Source organism: Apteryx mantelli, chromosome 1 (assembly GCF_036417845.1).
Source record: "Apteryx mantelli isolate bAptMan1 chromosome 1, bAptMan1.hap1, whole genome shotgun sequence".
Taxonomy (NCBI): domain Eukaryota; kingdom Metazoa; phylum Chordata; class Aves; order Apterygiformes; family Apterygidae; genus Apteryx; species Apteryx mantelli.
Genome location: NC_089978.1, coordinates 85,299,741 through 85,318,955, shown reverse-complemented (window position 1 = coordinate 85,318,955; position 19,215 = coordinate 85,299,741). Strand labels below are relative to the sequence as shown.

At 39.9% G+C, this 19,215-nt stretch overlaps 1 protein-coding gene across 1 annotated transcript in view; it reads right to left on the bottom strand.

Annotated features, from left to right (window-relative positions):
* Window positions 1-8,404: 8,404 nt before the first annotated feature.
* The window catches only part of GLRA2 (glycine receptor alpha 2), a 128,449-nt gene continuing 117,638 nt past the window's right edge, over window positions 8,405-19,215 (bottom strand). Inside the window, exon 10 of the mRNA XM_067289731.1 lies at window positions 8,405-8,683. Coding sequence (XP_067145832.1) covers window positions 8,405-8,683 — 279 coding nt within the window. The remainder of the gene's footprint in view (window positions 8,684-19,215) is intronic.

Below are 19,215 nucleotides of genomic sequence, written 5' to 3'. Positions count from 1 at the left end.
TTCAAGGAAACAGTCACTGGACTCAAAAGTGAAATGCAAATATGCTGTAACAGTGAGACTGAGATGTAGGCTGAGATCCTGTCCATATTGAAGCTTTCTGATGGATTTTTCACCATCAACTTGTAATGGTCAGAATTACATCCAAGGTCAGTTTAAAAACCAAGGTCTCTTTTGTTTTTAAGTAGAGCTAGCATAAAAAAAAATCAAGAAAAAAAGATTCCTTTTTTTCCTTGCTCCTTTCATGGGCTTGTAGAAGGTTCTGATATTCTTCCAAGTAAAAACATGCTTTCTGGGCCTATAACAATGAGTATAATACATATGGAAGGGGTACCAATTTCCCTGCAGCAGGCAGTTCTTTCAGCTCTTTCTTTTTAAGCTAATGGCTCAATAGCAGCCCTTCTCTTCAGCCCTGTTCTGTTTGGCAACCCCTGTTAGGAGCAGCACTGACAATCTCCCACATCTGTCCTAGAGGACTGACATTATTAGCTTATTACTGGAAAAATGCACTCCTTTGCTAAGGGTTAATTTGCTCATCACGGACATTTATCCATGCTGTTCTTGTTTGTTTCCCCAAAAAGCAACCATACACATATCTCCTCCACGCTCCAAGCAATGGCTAAGAGGGCATCTTTAACCACACAGTGGCAGGCTTCATTTCCAGACTCTCATGCCTCTTAAGCAGAGGCCTAACAATGCAAAGAGAAAAGGAGGTAGTGTCTCCTCTGTGAAATAACTGGCTAGTGCTCTCATTTTCTCAGTGAAAATCCGTGCTAAAGACTCTGTCTGATTCCATATGCAGCATTATGGTTTCTTCTTGTTTGGGGCATGTGTCCTGTTAGGTGCTTTGCAATGGGATCTTCTTTTTATTAGTGGGATGGTACCCAGTGGACAAGACTGATGATGATGTTCTATAAATACATGCTCTAGACTTGAATATTCTTTAATGAGTTTTCTCTTCCCATTAGTCTGTTCTGAAGAGGGGTCTGCTCCTGGCCCCACCGCTGCCCTGCTCTGAGGGCTTTCCTCGGATCACTTCCCATCCTGGGAGACTCCCTTTCCCCCATTCCCCTTGGCAGGCTTTGCGCAAGGTGCCTGTTTGCCAGTGTCTGGCACAGTGGGGCTCTGGCCTCAGGCTGGGGTTGCAGAGCAGCCCGAGATGGCGCCTGTGTCGGCTGGTTCATTCCCGTCTTCCCTCCACCTCCTCCCTCTGTTGAGCTCCCTCCATTCTTTTCGTGCCAGCCCCAGCGCTCTTCATATCCCTTGCTGTGCTCTTCTGGCACCTGGGTCAGTGAAAACCCTTCACTGATTTCCCAGGTAACCTTCCTGAAGGTTAAAGATTTGGAAAAGCCCTGCTCAGAGTTTGATGCATGCTGGGCCGGTGAAGAAACCTAGGGGAGAGACAGGCCCAGAGCAGCCCATAGTTAACCTGGGCATGGCCTGGGCTGCTGTGGAAACATATCCTCATTCAAGGGCCTTTAGCACTACTGAAAATATCAATAATACATTGAATTTAGTTTTTGTTCCTTGCATTAACATAACTCTTTTCTCTTTTTGGAAGAAAGAAAAACAAGGAAGGTGATTTTTGGGTGCTGCAGTGTCTCAAAGTATTTCCAACAGTGCCCCCTGAAGAGGACTCTAGTCACACCCTCCCACGTTCTCTACTCTCCACCTGCAGTAGTAGTTTAGCCCTTCACTGAATGGAGCCCATGTGGATGCAGCCACAGCTGCATCCTCATTGAACATCTGGGGCTAGTATAGGCTGAATGTGCTGGTGAAGAGGTCTGAGCAGTGCTGGAGTCAGGCTCAGCATCCACAGGATATTCAGCCTCAGGACACGTAGCAGGCCTAATCTGCAAGCATCAGAGGGACTTCTGGGCAGCGCGTCATGGGTTTGGGATCTCAGAGGGTGGTAGGAAGGGCACCCTGACTATACGTATTCCTTCTTCCATGCCAAGCACCTGTGGTGCAACCCGCCTTCTCTGTCCTCATCTCCCTGCTTGGGTACTGCGGGGACACAGTGCAATGACCAACAGGGCTATTTTTCAGAGGCACATCCAGATTGCCCTGCCACAGTGACCCTGAAAGGCAGACAAAGAGAACTTGGAATTGAGAGAAGGAAATTCTAGACTAAGCAAGGGGTAAAGATGGGATTTTCAGAAGTGCCAAGCCACAGAGCTGATCCTGCTGCTGTGGTGTCAGGGGTAAGACTCCAAGTCACCTCAAGGAAAGTGGATTTATGCCAAAGCAAAGAGAAAGTGGAAATTTATGAAACCCCTGTGTAAATGCACTTTCATTAAATGCTGCTGAGGAATATATTCCTCCAGTGTACCCTCGGGGGTCTTGCAGTTTTTTCCTGGATAGTGGAAAGGAGCAATGCTTCCAGCTGCCATCTTCCTAGCACGACATACATTATCTGCTGTTCCCAGCAATAGAAATCCATTTTGCTGAAAGTCAGATTCAGATCTTCTAGTAAGCTGAAAAAGCTATTTTTTGAATCAGTTGTATAGCTGCTCAGAAGACTAGAGAGCATTTTATATAATTTGTTTCAGTAAAAACATAGTTTATAGCACAAGATAAGTGCTGTCAGGATCCCCAGAATTCACTGCTTTTTCATTAATATTGCCTCACAGGCTTTCTCCATGGAAAAGATATTAATTTAGCATGTTTGCTTCAGTGGAAACTTAAAGAACTAAATGTATGCATTTCACAAAGTCAGTTTTCCTAATTATCTGAGATGCTTATTTTGACTCCAATTTCTATTCCTCCTTAGAGGATACTGAAGAGAAATAATCCACTCTGAATATTTTCCCTTCTAGATTATTTCTGTTGCTTAGCATTTGAAACTTATCCTTCATTAGGGACTGATCTAAAAGCTATTGAATTCAATGAAGCACTTGTTTTTCCTTCTGATTTCAGTGAGCACTGGTTTGGAATTAAAAGTAAATTGGCTAGATGAGAGTTTGTCTGGAACTGGTGAGACTACTCTTGTTCTGTGGCTCAGCCCTAAATGTGATGACATTTCACATTTTCCATGGAAAAGTAGGAAAAGTATCTTCAAAAGCCATAAATATCTTCTTTTTCTCTTCCTGCCAAACCAGAGAAGAATAATTTTTTTTAACAAAATCTGTAATTTATGGCATCTGGCATTTATGGAAGAAAGTGTGTCTTTGCTCAGATTATTCTCTTAGGCAGGAATTGCTCTAGACAGCCTTGATTTTGATTTTCTTGTTTTCCAAAATCTTCTAAGATAAGATTTTTTACGTTAAAAAGCATTGGAACAAAGAACTTTGAAAGTCTGGCAGAAACTGTTTTTTTTGTTTTTTTGTTTGTTTGTTTGTTTGTTTTTGCAGGGATACCACATTATAGATGATGAAAATGAATAGATTCATTGAAATCATTTTCATACTACTTTGTGTGATGCAAATCTCATCCTGGATCTTTTGTTACTTTGTTCCATGCCATGCTCTAATTTTAAAGGAATAAGGATTAGAAAGCTGTGCATATATGCTTCATGCCCACACATTAAATTTATTTCTAAATATAGAAATGTATATTTCTAAATATAAAAATGTCAGTACTGTACTGGGTCAGATCTTTTGAATATATCCATGAAATGTGACTTCCGGCTGATGTAGAGTCCTGTTACTGAGCCAAAGACACCAGTTCAGCACAATGGAGAATCCTTTCTAGTCCTTTCCTGCAGTCTGAAGATTGATTCCAGATGCCCCCACAATGTTTTCAGTAATGTCAGCTGGAAAGTCCTGTGGTGCTATTTCTGCTTTGTAAGGATCCTGGGCGGTTAAGTCCCTTCCCCCAGCATGTTAGGACCATGTGATATACCTTGCAAGCATCCTGCATGCAGCAGCGCTCAGGATGTCTGCTAGCACCACCAAGAGACTGTAGAATTTCTTGATCTGGGTTGAGGATGTTACTGGTCCCAGTATGACCTGCCTGCAGTGCTGTGGACTAAATGCAGTGCTGGCCTTACAGCTGAGGGACCCTCCTCAATCTGTAGAGAAGAGTCAATTCTGTTTTTAACTATGACCCAAAGGCTGTAAATTTTGTTTTTTGCCTCACCTTTGGTCAGCAACACCTGTGCCACCAATGTCAATGACAAGTCTCAAGATATACAAAGATAAAGGATTGTAGTAATTCAGCCTGCAGTAACTGAACACTGTTTTTCCATCAGCTCATTCCTGTTACTTTCAGCATCTCATGCTGGAGAAGAAGTGAGGAAGAATGAGAAAGTCACGTCACCCACGGAGGAGTAGGGTTGGCCCTTACTCCTCATCTCTGTAGCCTGGGAAAAAATCTGACGCCAGAGGCATCATATATTCTTAGCAGTAACCCCAGCCAGTGGTTACGAACTGCCAGTAACTCATGACTGAGACTCCAAAATCCACTTACCCTCCTATTGCTACATCTATCAACTATGATTCAGTACATCATAAGTGATGGCTGTACAGCTTGAACAAATATGGAGAAAAAGAAGGGAAACAGGCAAAAAGAGACCTCTCATCTCACAGTGCTTGCACATTTTTGTCACTTTCCTCCTATTGCAATAAGATTTTTCTTAAAGGCCATTCTATGGTTTTGACTTTATCATTATCCAGTGAGAGATGACTAAAGTTTTCTCCTCAGGTACTGAGCCACTCAGATCCAGATTGTAACAACAGGATGCCAAAAACCTGATCTGATGTCAGCTTTTTTAAAGCGTAAAGCCTTTTAACTTTCTTGATAAGTCTGAAGTCATTATAGTTGTTTTATCAATAAATGGAAGTAGCTTAAATGCTCTAGGGATTCATTTTCTTTCTTACCAGCTAGGATTGTAACCTGCAGGCTTTCCAAAACATATGGAAGCTCTTCAGAATGAATATAGGCTCTTTCCTTTCATCCCTCTGTGTCTCCTACTCTGTGAAGGCTATTTGTCTGGGACTTATTCTCTAAGCCATTTTTTTCCTCTTACAGTACTGTTGAAAAGAAACTGCTTCACTATTTAATTCTACTGCCTTTCTGAGTGCAAGGTGACTGGATTTTGAGTCCTGTTTCCCTGATAACCCTTCTGAGCATTCATTTAGGGAAGCTGTGTCTTTCACCTCCTGTAAATCCTGATACTCTTGTTATTTAACTTTTTATATGCAGGCCCCATTGCTTTAATTTCTCAGTCCAGATTCCATCTCACTGTTGTCAACTGTGTTCTTTGAATACCAGCTTGGTTTCCATCTCTGCATAAGGTGGTTTACAGGGACATTAGCAAAGATGCTGTGAACTCTTCTGTGTTGGGTGGCCACTGCTAATTATCATGCTTAGTAGCTTTGTCCGGTTCATGTGCATAATTTATGTCCAGAATTTAGTCAGCTAATTTCAAGATTCACAACTAATTCCATTTTGCTATAAATTCTCACTGCCATCAAAAAGAGAAAGCCCTGTGGGGGGTTTGTGCACAGAGAACTCCCATGACGGGACCTAAGTTTGTATATAAGGCAACACCAGGGCAATCTTCCCATGCATACTGCCAGTACACCTCAAATCTGATCCGCAGAATATAATTTTACAAACTATTTAGCTAATGCTAATAGCCAAGTAGTGCAAAGCATGCAGGTGAGTTTGTGATGTGGATGCTGGAAGCACACCAGATTCACCTCAAAAAGGAACCTGCAAACATCCATCAGGTGAGAATAGTTTTGTAACTCTGCTGCAGTGGACTGCATTCATACTGGGGAGACTCTGACACTCATTAGCAACAACTTTGGGCACCGAGGATTGACATTAATGCTGGTGTTATACCTTAAAGTTTGAAACACCGTTTCTGGAATGAGGGGCTGGTAAAAGTGAGCTCTGACCTTTTGCTCAGGTAAAGGCTCCTTACCTCCTGAACAGAGCTGACGGCTGGGTATCCTCACCCTGCCAGAGCCCATGGCGCTAGGATTGCACTGGGGTTTTCTTCAACTGAATTATCCATCAGTCATATACTATTCCATGGTAAAAAGGACTAAAGGCAATTACACAATCAAAATTACAGCTATTAGAATAACTAAATTTGCCTTAAAAGCCTATTATGCAAAGCAAAATAATGTGGATGGGTTTTCTTGAGTTCTCACACTAACTTCAGGTTCACCTTTCTAGGATTATCAGCCACATCCGAAACCACAGTCTTAAAGGGAGAAAAATGGCTATTGCCAGTTCAGTCACATGTGTAAGGGACAGGAGAGGCTATAAAGGTAAGGCGAGTAAGGGGAGATAAAATACACAACTGCCATTTCTACCATTGATTTACATAATTGCTTTGGAAAAAGCCTTGTCAAGATCTTTAGATTCCTTTCCTGGTTCTGAGGGAATAATGCAGCCTGGTAGTTACAGGCAGCCACGCTGAGAGCAACACACACACACACACACACACACACACACACACACACACACACAAGCTTGTCCAGGCCGTAATATACACATCTGTAACCTCTCAACAGGATTTGGTCCAGGCATCATGACGGACAGTGGGAAATGTTACAGGTACATCATGTCTCTGTACCAAATCTCACTAGGAGAGGGAGGACAAAAGTCCATCCTTTGTAGCTATAGGGTGTGTATTTTGGCCTCTCAAGGGAAGGGCAGTAAATGGGATGCAGGTTAATTTGCTTTTTTCTGCACTGTTTTATCCATATGGGACAAAGGGCCCTGAGTCATCAGTAGAGAGAAGCAGTTCTGGTATCTCATTGGGCACTCACCGTAGGCCACCTGAGCTTGCCCTTTACCTCACAGGAGTGGTGAAGCTGTAAGAAAGCCCGGAGAAGCTGAGGATACCCTCTTAGCTGCTTGGAGCCAGGGAGCAGCACATGTGCAGCTGACAGGTGCCCGGATATGGGGAGCAGGAGACGGCACCCCTTCTGTCCCAGGCCTAGATCAAGGCTGACCTGACTTGTGCAGCTGGATGTAAGCCATCTGGGTTTGACTCAGCCCTGGAGGGCTTCTGGAACACGTCATATCCTAGCCACGTTTCTGACATTCACCTGACATCATAATCCCAAGATCTACAACACCCACTTTGCTGCAGAACAGAAAGTAACATTTGGCATGCTAAGCAGATCAACAGAGGGTTGCTTTTCACCCTCTTTCTGCTGACAGAGCAGTGGATGAGCTGGGCAGTGGCACAAACAACCCTGCTGCAAATGAAGAAAAGAATGAAAAAACATTAGTAGCACATTTAGCTTTATTGAAATTGAACAAATACTTTTTTTTTTAATAAACCCTTTTACAGCAAGTGTAAAATTTTAATGTTTGATTCATTTTATGTTACAGGTTGTCTTCTTCCGTGTAAGCAAAAATACCATCTTTTTTTTTTTATTTTCTACTTTAAAACATGTAGCAAGGATTTGAATAACACAGATCCGGCACCAAAAGGTAACAGGTTCTGAAAATCACAGTACAGTTTTAAAATTCTTAGGTTAATTAATGATATTTAAAATGATAGCCACTTTGAGTAAAGATATAAATTAGAGGTCTGTAAACAAGTTGTGTTTACCTATAGAGCTATTGATTGCAGCTACAATGAGAGCAGTAATAGAAACTCAATGCTAAACTGAGCTACACCTTTGAGGAAACAAGATCTTACTAAGTAGTGTGGTACAGGGTAGCACAATAGGTAGAATACAGTTTGGCACCTCAAGTTGCATGTAAAATCAGCAGAAATAAAATGAATTAAGTGCACTGTCTTTCAACAAAAATAAACCGGGCAGTTTCACTGGTTTTGGAGTGTCAGCTATCAAATAAATCACACAGCACACAAGTTCAACCCCAAAATTACAATTCTAGTAAAGCAAGATAATATTAAAATGCACACCCACAAGGATAGTAAAGTATAAATCTTTTTTTTCTCTCCCCTGTCAGTAGAAATAATTTACAACCCACAAAAGGACTCCTTGGTGAAACCACTAACTACAGACATGGTCATGGAATGTAGCTCAGTAGACTTTTTTCAAATAGAAAGGCAACATTATCCTGAAAAAGTCTGGTCCTCTTACAACTTACTGTACTGTAGCCACCACCGTCTCTTGGTAGATGTTTTAGGAGGATAGTTTGTTTTCTGATTCTCTTTTGTTTTTAAAGATAATAATTTGGTGATAAAGTTGGGTAAAATTTGGCCCCATTTACAGAAGTGTGATCAATGCTGAATCTGGAAGAACAACACTGAAAGTACATATGGTGAACCCTTATTGACTGGTTTCATGGCATATTGTTTCATGCAATCACTTTTCTTTCTCTACTTTTTTTTCCTTTTTGTTCTTTTTCTCTTCAGTGTCCTGGGGGGGGGAAAAAGAAACCCTTAGTCCAAATGACAGAAAGACATTTCACTGTTTATTTACATGTGTATCACTTTGGCTAAGAAGTCCTGGCAAACCAGAGTTGCCTATTTCTTGTGAATGTCCTCATGCCTTATAATTTTGTATGTAATCCAGTAAAAGATGTTGAAAATGAGGAAGGCGAGTGGAAATGCAGCACGGGATATTGTATCAATCCTTTTTGCACGGTCAACAAACTTCTTTTTGATGGACTCTGAATCCTTTGGTGGTGCCAGAGGTGGGTTGGTTGGAGTGGCCTTGACTGCTGTGCCATCTTTGACTTGGAGACAGTGACCCATTCCATAGCCACTGAAATTGAATCTGCTGTCACGAGCAACTTCATCTTCCTGGAGGATAAAGAAGACAAATAAGACATGATCACCTGTCTACAGAGCACACCTTATATTTGAGTAGTTGAGGTGTACACCTCCAAAGCACCTAAGCAAATTAGCCGGTGAAGCTGTGATACAAAACCCAGGCCTCAAAGACAGGTACACAATTAAAAGTCCCACAAAAATACAGGGAAATTAGGCAAATATGAATGTTTGTGAATCTGAGCCTTAACTTCCCTAGCTATGACTAAACCACCAGACCTGAGTACCAGACTGTATCCCAAACCCATAGGGAAGAGATCTGACTGTGCACACTTCACCTCATTGCTCTTGTCCTGCTTCCTCTGAGAAGGAAATGTTGTCATGTTGGCTGCAGGGAGCCTGCTCTGGCCAAGCTGACTTGAATGATCAGGGACCCAGGACTCAAGCACATGATAATGTGTACCAACTGCTCCGTCTAACCATGGCCCCTGCACTTCAGTGCCTGAGCTATGAAACAAGGATAGATCACTTCCCCTCTCACTCACAGGAATGCTCTGAGGATCAATACCTCAAAGCACATTGAGTACTTGGTAGCAAGAGTTAGGTGCAATATTGGGAGATAATATAGCACCATCTTGAAAAAATCCATGCTCTCTCTTGTCTGAGAGGGAAATACTTGCTTTTGGAAAGGTGAGTAACTACCGCTGAACTTTATCATCATGATAACTGTGTGATGAAGTGGTTGTGACTGTTTGTCCTGGTAAATTCTCACAAACATTTCTCCTGTCTGATAGCACAATAATATATGCGTTATAGTTACTGGCAGCCCTCCACAAAGGATTCAAAATCAGCAAACAAGCAACTCTATTCTTCTTTGTTCCACCAGGGATGAAACGTAGGTCCAAAAGCTTGCCCTAGTTAAAGACTTTCTTTTTGACTGACAAATATTTCATTGTTGACTTTAAATGACCGCTTCTTGGACTCACAAGGAGTCCACTCATGGGAAATACTCCCTCACATCTTTCACTACCCCACAGCCTTCTGATCCTAACAGAGAATCAGAGACTGCAAGAAAAAAAAAAACATTAAAGAGGCAAAATATTAAGGAGTCTACATTTGCCGAACTCAGGGCAGGGGGTGGGGTGGAAAGGAAAGAGGATAATTTACATAATTTACATCAATTCAGGATGCAAATCACTGCTCTCTTACAGGAACACCTCTTTCAATAATTGCATTTGTCTCTCCCCCCTCATTGGGTATATCACCTGGCTTGCTCTCCTTACCTCGGAGCTGACATACAAATGTGAATAAATAATAGAGTGACCCAAGGTTACCAAATAAGAAATGATCACTCTGAGATAACATTGAATGTGTCTGAAAGGAGGATAGGCAATAAATAGTGTTCTTAAGCCTCTGTCACTTTGGCGTGAAGACTATTCTATGGTGTACCCATGAGCAGGCGGATAATTGCACTATCGCAAGGCTGTTTGAGCAGTTATCCGAGGTTTATATTCCTTTCATCTCAAAAGCTCACCATCATTAAGAGAAAGAAACATGTTGCTCTTTTTTTTAATTTTATTTATTTACAGTTTTCAGTCTCTCTGTGAAAAATCTGAATCTGCTTGTCCTAGTGATTATAAATATGTAAAATGCTTTAAAGATGAACCCACTGAGACCTACGTTTTGGATAGTAGGTTTCTTTTGCATGACTTAATAACATTGCAAAGTCATCCAATAATGCAGGAAGCTGCCTTTCTTGCAGCACTTTCCCTGTTACTGAGTTTGAAAGATAAAATGCAAACCCAGAACATGAGAGGTGATTAAAAAGGGTAATAGATTTTCAGCAGCTGTGTTACCATATGTACTTTATTCTTTTTTTTTTAAATTTAATTTCTGTTACTTGTGAGGGATCTGTGGAAGGAAATAAAATGTACTGAGCTCAACCCAGGACTTGGAGAATCTAGATGTCCATGTCCTGTTGGGTCACAGCTTTGTTGTGTAGGGCTGAGCAATTCATCTTCAATGTTACAGCCTTATTTTTGAGCTTACACTGTTGTAACTCTAGTGGGAGGCCATCTAAGATTAAGGACAGGGATCTTTAAATCTCCTTCTTTCAGGTCTTAAGCATCTAACCTTTAGCTGCAAGGATGCACCAGTTTCCCAACAGGATTTACAGCCCTGAATTTTCCCCAACAGACAGCTGGCTGTGCCATTTCTTTCTCAAAAAAATGAGAGGAAAGTGTGCCCAATCCCCATGCTGGCTTTTTATTTAGGACTTCAGTAGGTACAGAATTTACCCGGGACACAAGAATTACAGTATTCATCTAGGATATGAGGAGTATGTGTTCAATTTCCTTCTCTACCTGAGGAGATCTGAATCACCTTCTCCCCAGTGAATGTCTGTATCGGTTTGTTACCTGTTTTCAGAACATGGAGCTGTTTGTTGGTTGCAAAAAAATGCGCTCTTCTGCAGCATTTTTTTTTAAGTTTACCAGAAAAACTCTTTTTAAAAAGACTGAATAATTAATTAAGAGAATGGCACTGTATTTCTACTCTGCTGCTTGTTTCTGTCTTTGATATTCTATTCTGACAAAACCTTAGCACTAGAGAGAGCCACCTAAGGACTGCAGCTGCTGTGATTATCTAACTGCCTATGTATGCAAACAAGGCCACAGTCCTTATAGCCATATGTTTTTTTAGCAGGAAAATTCTCCAGTAGTCATAGGCCCTGCTGCACACTTTACGGCACTTTGCAGTCTGGTGTGTGTCTCCCCGCTAAGTGCTGTCAACACCCACGGTCTTACTGGCAAGACCTGACCCAGTCAGAGCTCTCCAGCTTCATCATATGTCACCTAAAAGACCTTGAGGTGCCACCCTTCTTTCCTAAAATAGGTCTGCATTGTTGAAAATTCAAAATGAAACACTGCAGAGATTGAGACCCATGTGTCTGTCCTAGGCCAATATCTTTCTTGTGAGACTGCAGACTCCTCTCTGCTGCTGAATAAAAGAGAGCCAGGGAGTAAATTCAAGCACTAGAACTTCATTCTCCAAGCTACTTGTGGGTTAGCTCACTGTGTTGTGGCCCACACCGATGAGCTTTCTCCAAGACAAATCTGCTCCACTGCGGCTATCACTAAGCACTGTGGTCACTAGCCGCAAGGTGATGCTTGGCCTCAGGAACAAGGACTTGTCCCCAATGTACTTTATTTTAGCAATACAGACATAGTCAGAGAGACTCCCTCTAAAACACCATAATCACAGTGCAAAACTATAATCTGAAAATTCAGGTTGTCTTCCAACATTCTGTTACATATGAAGCATATTTGGGCGGAGTCATGGAGAAAGAATTCCAAATTTAGGTTCTTTGACAGAGAACATTTTGTTTATTTTTCTATATATGACATGGAGAATTGATCCCAAGCACCTTCTGTTAACAAACTGGCTATGTCTTCCTTTAACACAGGGGCTTGGTAAACTACTGAGCAAACTATCTCAGATACCCTCTGGCATGATGGCAGAATCACTCGTCATTCTTGAGGTCGTATTCGGTTCATACCATCTCACATACCCTACAGTGGAGATTCATCCAAAGGTAGTCTTTGATCTGTGCTGTTCACCAACTTAGTCACTGACAAAATAGTGCAAACCACTTTGTAACATTTCTGTCTTTGGTTTTGTTGGTCTACACATAAAACTTGCTTTCATTTTAAAACAGACAGGACCTCACTTGCTTAAATCACAGGCTATTTATGGCTTTACAGATTTTAAAACAAAAATTGAAGACCAAATAGAAGCCAATGGGCACCAACTGAAGTCTCATATCCAGTAATCACTGAAGTGAATGTCTTTAACCTTCTAAAGGGATGTGAAGATAGTCTTGCATTATATATAGTCATAACTCAGTCTAGCCTTGATGAAGATATGGGGAAAAGCATCACAAGTTAGGATGAGAAATGGAAAAGAAAGAAATAGCAATGTGAAAGTGTTTTGCTATTTTTCCCTCAGATGTTCACACTCTTGAGTATTTTAGAAGGATCATCCTTTGAAAATTAAACATATTTCCTGCATGTTGGGCAATTCTATAGACATATTTTCAACACCATCTAATTTATAAAATAGTTATATATATTATCTTGTGGTGCGATACAGAACATTCTTAGGTGCTGGCTTTAAAGAATTTTCATAAACAAAGAAGTGATTTTTTTCTTGATTATTAATTTCCTTACTAATCCAGGGGTAAATCAAGAGTTTCATATTCTTGTCATGGTATCCTCGTTTTCTTTCTTCATCTTCCATCTTTGTAAAGCTTTTGTTTCTACCCCATCAGGTCTAGAATATAACTAATACTATCAACTTCATACTACTGCAATCAGGAATGGGAAAAAATCTTTAGGTAATCTAGCCCTTTCCTCCCCATGCATGCACAGCTTTCCATACAACGCATTCTGAAGTGCTCTGTCCAGACCATTTTTTAAATGCTTATTGTCAGCATTAACTCAATTTTAACAACAAGTAAAATGAGAGAGGGGCTGGCTTCAACTACTGTATTTAATTTACTCTCTGATGTGATTTATTTATTTAATTTTGCTACTTCTTTCCCAACATATGGTCAGCAAACAATTTAAAAGAATATCTGGTTTGATTAAATTTCAAGGACATAGAAGATTAATTTTAGGTATAGATTAAAGAACATCAGGGAAATTTTCCTTTTTGGCATTCATAAGCACAAAGTTAGAAAACCACAATAAATTTAGACTTGAATGCAAAATTAAATCGATAGGAATTAGATACCAAAATAGCTTTGGAGACTTTATTCCTAAATCATCTTTATGATTTTGAAACACCTCCCATTTCTCAGTACATTACATAATTCACAGTATGGTTTCACAAAGACAGTCACACTCACATGATTTCAGTTCTCAGGAGTCAGTGAGAATGTGAATGAAGGTAGTTCAGCTGAGGTAGCATATCTGGATTTTCAAATCATCTTTAGTCCGCCACAGAAGGCTCTTAAAAAGCTAAATTGTCAGAAGACAAGAGGGAATGTTGTTTCACAGATTAACTAGTTAAAAGATAGTAATAAAGTTTAGGAGTAGAAGATCAGCTTTATATCTGAGGGAAGTTGTGGGAGGTGATCCTCCATGGATCTGTACTTGAACTAGTAACAGGGAAGATATTTACAAATGAGCTGGGGAGAGGCGTTCCAGAGCAAGAGCACCCCAGTGAAACAGGTTATCCAGAACTGCAAAATCTAAACCCAGCTTTGCAGAAGGAGCTCTAAATACTGAGTGACCAAGTGAAAAAATGGCAGCAGATGAAATCTAGTATTGATAGGTGCAAGCTAAAGCACATTGCAAAAGATAACCCTAATTGTACATACGCAGTAACGGGCTCAAAATTAGTTCTTTCTCAGGAGGGTGTTCTGGGAATCACTGTGTAGATGATTCTGAAAACATTAGCCCACTGCTAAGCAACAGCCAGGCAATTGGGAACAAAACAGAAAACATAGTTCTGACACTTAAAGCATTCACAGTGTGCCCAGTTTCTAAATGCGAGGAACATTTCTGGTCACCCAAACTCAGTAAAGACATTAGAAAAATTACAGTTAGAAAAAGTACAAAGGGGAGCAGCAAGGATGACCAAATATTTCTTTTGCATGAGAAGACACAGAGTAATTGAGCTGTCTGCATCAACTTAGAAAAGCTGTGTTTGAATGAGGATATCACAGAGATCACAAAATCCTAGTTAAAATTAATATTAAATGGAGAAAATGAACAGGTTATGGTTAGTCTTTTTTTTGAAGTGCAAGAAATAGGATTAAACACAGTGATACCACCAGGGAGAATTTATTCTTTTTCTTTTTTTTTTTTTTAAGGAATTTATTTTTCATTTAACTGTGTAAATTATTGTGAAAGGATGTTTCAGAGGATGAAAATAGCAAAATGGCACAAATTCATGAAGAATAGGCTCATTTGTGGCTATTGAAGGTGCAAACTTAGTTCAGTTTTTAGTAATTTGAGGGTCTTTTTTTTTTTCTCCTCACATGGCCCTGCCTTGAGGCTAAGCCCTGCCAATGCAGAAAGAGATGACTTTGATACAGCAAGCCTATGTGTTCCAGTTCCTTAGAGAGGGGCAAATGTAGAGACAGAGCAAGATCTGGGTGATACTTGGTAAGGAAGAGGTCACTGACAGATTTCTCTGGTTTGTTCCATTCTGAGGAGCCCTGGAACTCAGCTTTTCTACGCCAGATGCCACTCCATCTCCTTATTTAGTTCAGGCTCCAGAGGAACAGAAGGTGATGTAAAGTTGTCACTTTCTCATCCCAGTTCTGCCCAAACTATAACTCAGGCCAGTCCCAGAATTTGGCCTAAATATTATTCTTCCTAGATATTCACCAGGGTGTTTCATCAAAGTCATAAGCAGTCTCTGACTGACCCTACTGTGTGATCCTGCTCAGTCAGGGTGTACCACTCTGTATATTACAGTAGTATTCATCCCTTTTCCACCTCTCTTAACAGCAATTTTCCTGCTCAGTGGGGTTTGCTTTTCCCCTCATTTGGACACTCATGCTTTATAAAATCTAAGTAAGACAAACCTCATATTATAAATATCATCAACATTTTAATTATGAAAAGAGAATTTGGTCATTGCTGTCTTCAGTAAGGATTTCCAATGGATAAATTTAGGCCTGTTTTCGAGAGTTCTGTTTAATAATACCTCTTATCTCCGATAAACAGCAGAAAAATCTTTGAAGCATAAATGATTTACTTACTTGTTCTGTAAGAAAGAACAGCAAGTGAACTGTTGTTAATACAATAATGAAACAGTAGTTAATGTGGCTTCGCTCTCCTCTACTAGGAACTGAACACTATCCAAATGAAAGAATAACATAATTTAAAAATGTTGTGGTGCAAAAATATTTTCCTGGATTGAAATATCTTAAAACGGAACTGAAATCTTTCAAGAATTACTTTAATAATAGAGATTATACAGTCAGTAATGGTGATCAGGTTGTTACAAAAAGAACGATTTTTCTTTTCTTTAGTAAAGCAAGACTTCTTCCCTTCAGATTTTGTAAGTTCAGTTAATATAAATTTCTTATTCAACCTCATGTTTTATATATAAGATATAATTAATATTTTAATTTTGGGAGAGGAAGGGGGAACCAGATGAACTCTTGTTTTGCAAAGTATCATAGATGTTATGATAGAGAATTATAACTCCTAAATAAGGGCAGATTTATTCCTGACACAGCAATATTGTGTCTCAGTTTCCCTCTGTTTTAAATGAAAGCAGTGCTTTAAAATGTCCAGGCTCAGTGATGTGTGAGTGTCCTTGTATAGGCATCATTTGTCTGGATATTAAGTTCTCTCAGGACAGTGAAGTTTGGAGACTTGACCGCTCTTGGATAACAGTTCTGCCAGTCTCTTTTTGATGAAAGGAGTGACTGGTCAGTTTATCAATGGGAACTGCATATTAGTCTGTTTTATATCAGACAAATGCATGTTAATGACTTAGATTTGAAGGATAATATGCTTTACCAGAAGTCTGATGGATTCAGGGCAACTAATTTCTCCTCATCCTGTCTGCATGTAATTCTGCGTAAACTGCAAGGCTAATATTTAAACATGATTATTCCAACATTTTAACTAGTGTGTGGGATAATAATTAATGGGGACATCAAAGCACATGAGGGAGGTCAGCAGGGCACAGTAGGTAGGGAAAAACATGAACATGAAGAATTTTGGACAGAAAGGTAGAGAACAAAGCAGTGCAGAGACAACATGGCTCTGCTTTGAGGAGCGAACTTTGCTGTGGCTTGCTTCCATTCTGATGAACTGAACAGCATGAGCCTCTGTGAGCTTAGTGCAGCATCAGCTCATATGATTAAAACAGCTACGACACTTTACCTGTCTACATACTGAATAAATACAGCATAATGCAAACCAAGATTATATTTGCTAACATGCTCCAAAACCTAAAATATCTATGGAAACTTACCTAGAATAAACCTTCCTTTTGCTCTCTGCAAAACAGCAGCCTCTTTAAAGATTAGACGGCACCATAAGCAGACCCACCCTGTTTGCAGTGTTTAAGCCCTAGCCTCAGACTTCAGCACTCTCCTACCCTGAAATTTGCTGCCTTCTGCAGGGTCAACATAGTCCAGCAAATCCTGTCTCAGGACAAGGGCTCGCTGTGCCCTGGGTGTGTGATAGTTTTCTGGGAAACTATCATTGCTTTCTTACAGCAGCACATGAGACACCTGAGCCTGCAGGCCCTGGTTGCTGATGGAAATATTTGAGCACAGGCTTCCTCAGGATTTTTCCCAGAAGGTTCTCTGGTGCTTGTCTTCAAGCAGTTTTAAATATCTGGGGGGAGATGTTTTTATTGTGCCTTTTTTTCACTGGTCTCTGCCTCAGCTATAATCAACTTAGATTACTTTGCTGGAACACCCACGTGTCCTGACCTTGGCAGCTCAGAGTATCTCATTTGTTGAACAGTCAAAATTAAAGAAAAAAAAGTGTATGCATGTGTATACAGACCAGAATTGACACCTATGGTCTGATTTATGTGGATGCAACTCTTTGAATGTATCAAAAATATACTATACATATTCACTTTTGTATTTTCATTTTGATTTGCTTCTATGATGGATTATTCTATAAAGTTCTGATATTATTTATTCACAGCAAAATCAACATTCATTATGAGGTAAAAATCAGTGGCACTCAATGCTATAGCAACTTGATGGTCTAATCTTTACACAGAATTAGGTTTTTTTCTGGTCTGGTAACTAATAAATCCACAAATTCTACAAGGTCATTTGAAATACTCATACAACGGAAATGAAATAATGTTTCACTTCAGATGAGTTTGATAGTTTTCATCTACTATATTATACATACACAAATATATATACTCACACAATCTGTATATACCCACATACATAGATGTGTATATATACGTACACATACAGACTGTTTTTCTTGTGTGCGTCTACTTAGTTTAGTAATCTAATGCATTTGGATTCCCTAAGGGTATCTGTTAATGGGAAATCTACCTAGTTTGAATTTGTGTTTTCCTGTTTAAGATTAGGAGCGCTCTTCATAATGTTTATCAAACTGCAACCTCCATTTTTAATATCTTTTCAAAATGCTAACATTTCTGCTAGCTTGTCACCTTCACATGGGACTGAAATTCTGAGGAGCAGGGACAGAGGACACCTGAGTAAAGGTTATTAAACCTTCTCAATCTTCTCTGTCCAAGGAAAGACTCTTCAGTGGAGTTTTGGCACCTGTCCAGAAGACCCATCTGCCCAGACAGGCTGGTAGCTAAGCAACAGATCACTTGGTGGTAGACTATTATTACTTGGCAAAACTGATTAAAGGATAACCTGAAACAATAGATTTGATAACATATGAGAAAAGTCAGTACTGAGAGATACAAAATTCAGTTCCTTTCTCAGCCCATATCTGCTCTCACCCCTTTCTGCTCTTTGCAGCTAAATTCCCTTCTCCCAAAGAAAAGACAAATCATAAAAGAAGAGGTTATTCTCCTCCACCTTGCCAAGACTAGTTCTGAACTGAGGGGGTTATTCTAATTTTTAAGAATGTCAATTTTTTTTTTTTTAATAAAATGTCATTTTCAGTTTTAATACCCACAGAGCTTCTAATTGCTCAAAGAGCTTCCAGGTGCAAAAAAGCATTTTGAAATGTATCACTACTCATTTGTACTACCATTCACTATATGCACCATGCCCTGTTGCTGGCATGGAAAGCCGGAGTTCTTGCAGAGTGTATTGGCCCACAGAGCTTTTGTGTCTTTGTTCTGACTGCCCAGAACTTGCAATATGAACCATTTAGGAGTTCTGGAAAATGAACACAGTAAATGCTGCAAAACCAGAAAGTGGCATTTTGCTTTTATTCTAAGTTGCAAGCTCAGCAAAAAGAGTTGCCAGTCATGCATACTACATGTTGTTCTAGTCTACTGAAAACTCAGTAACTGGTAATGTATGCATATAGTAATAGATTAAAGACTTGGCACACTTCTGGAATACTCCAATGGCATGTCCGCTAGCAGCAATACCATCTGCTTTTTCTTATACATGCTAAATTTATAACATTGTGCTAATTTATGTATTAGCTTACACACTACCTACAGGAAATTGTGCTTAACAGATAAGCAATATTTGGGCTTTGTGACTTCTCTTCAGCAAACAGTTGGCAAATGTGTCTCCAATTACTCTCAGTTCTCTCCTTAGAGCAAGGAGTTTAGAAATCAGGAGAATTGATTATGTACTCTTCTTATCCCTAAAAGAATGACAGTGACTTGTCAGTTCAACTCTTATTTCACTAAGTATTTGTTCATTCAAACCTGAGTGGAATTTTAAGAACATGTTTTAACAAACCGAAAGGTGGACAGACTTTCACCTGGAGTCTGGACACCAATGTTATACAAGAATCCTGATATTACACAGATAAATTAGAATGTACCCCTTCTGTACTCAGTGGCAGTTTTACTATAAAAGAAAGTTTACCATTAACAGCACCTTCTCTTCAGCTGGC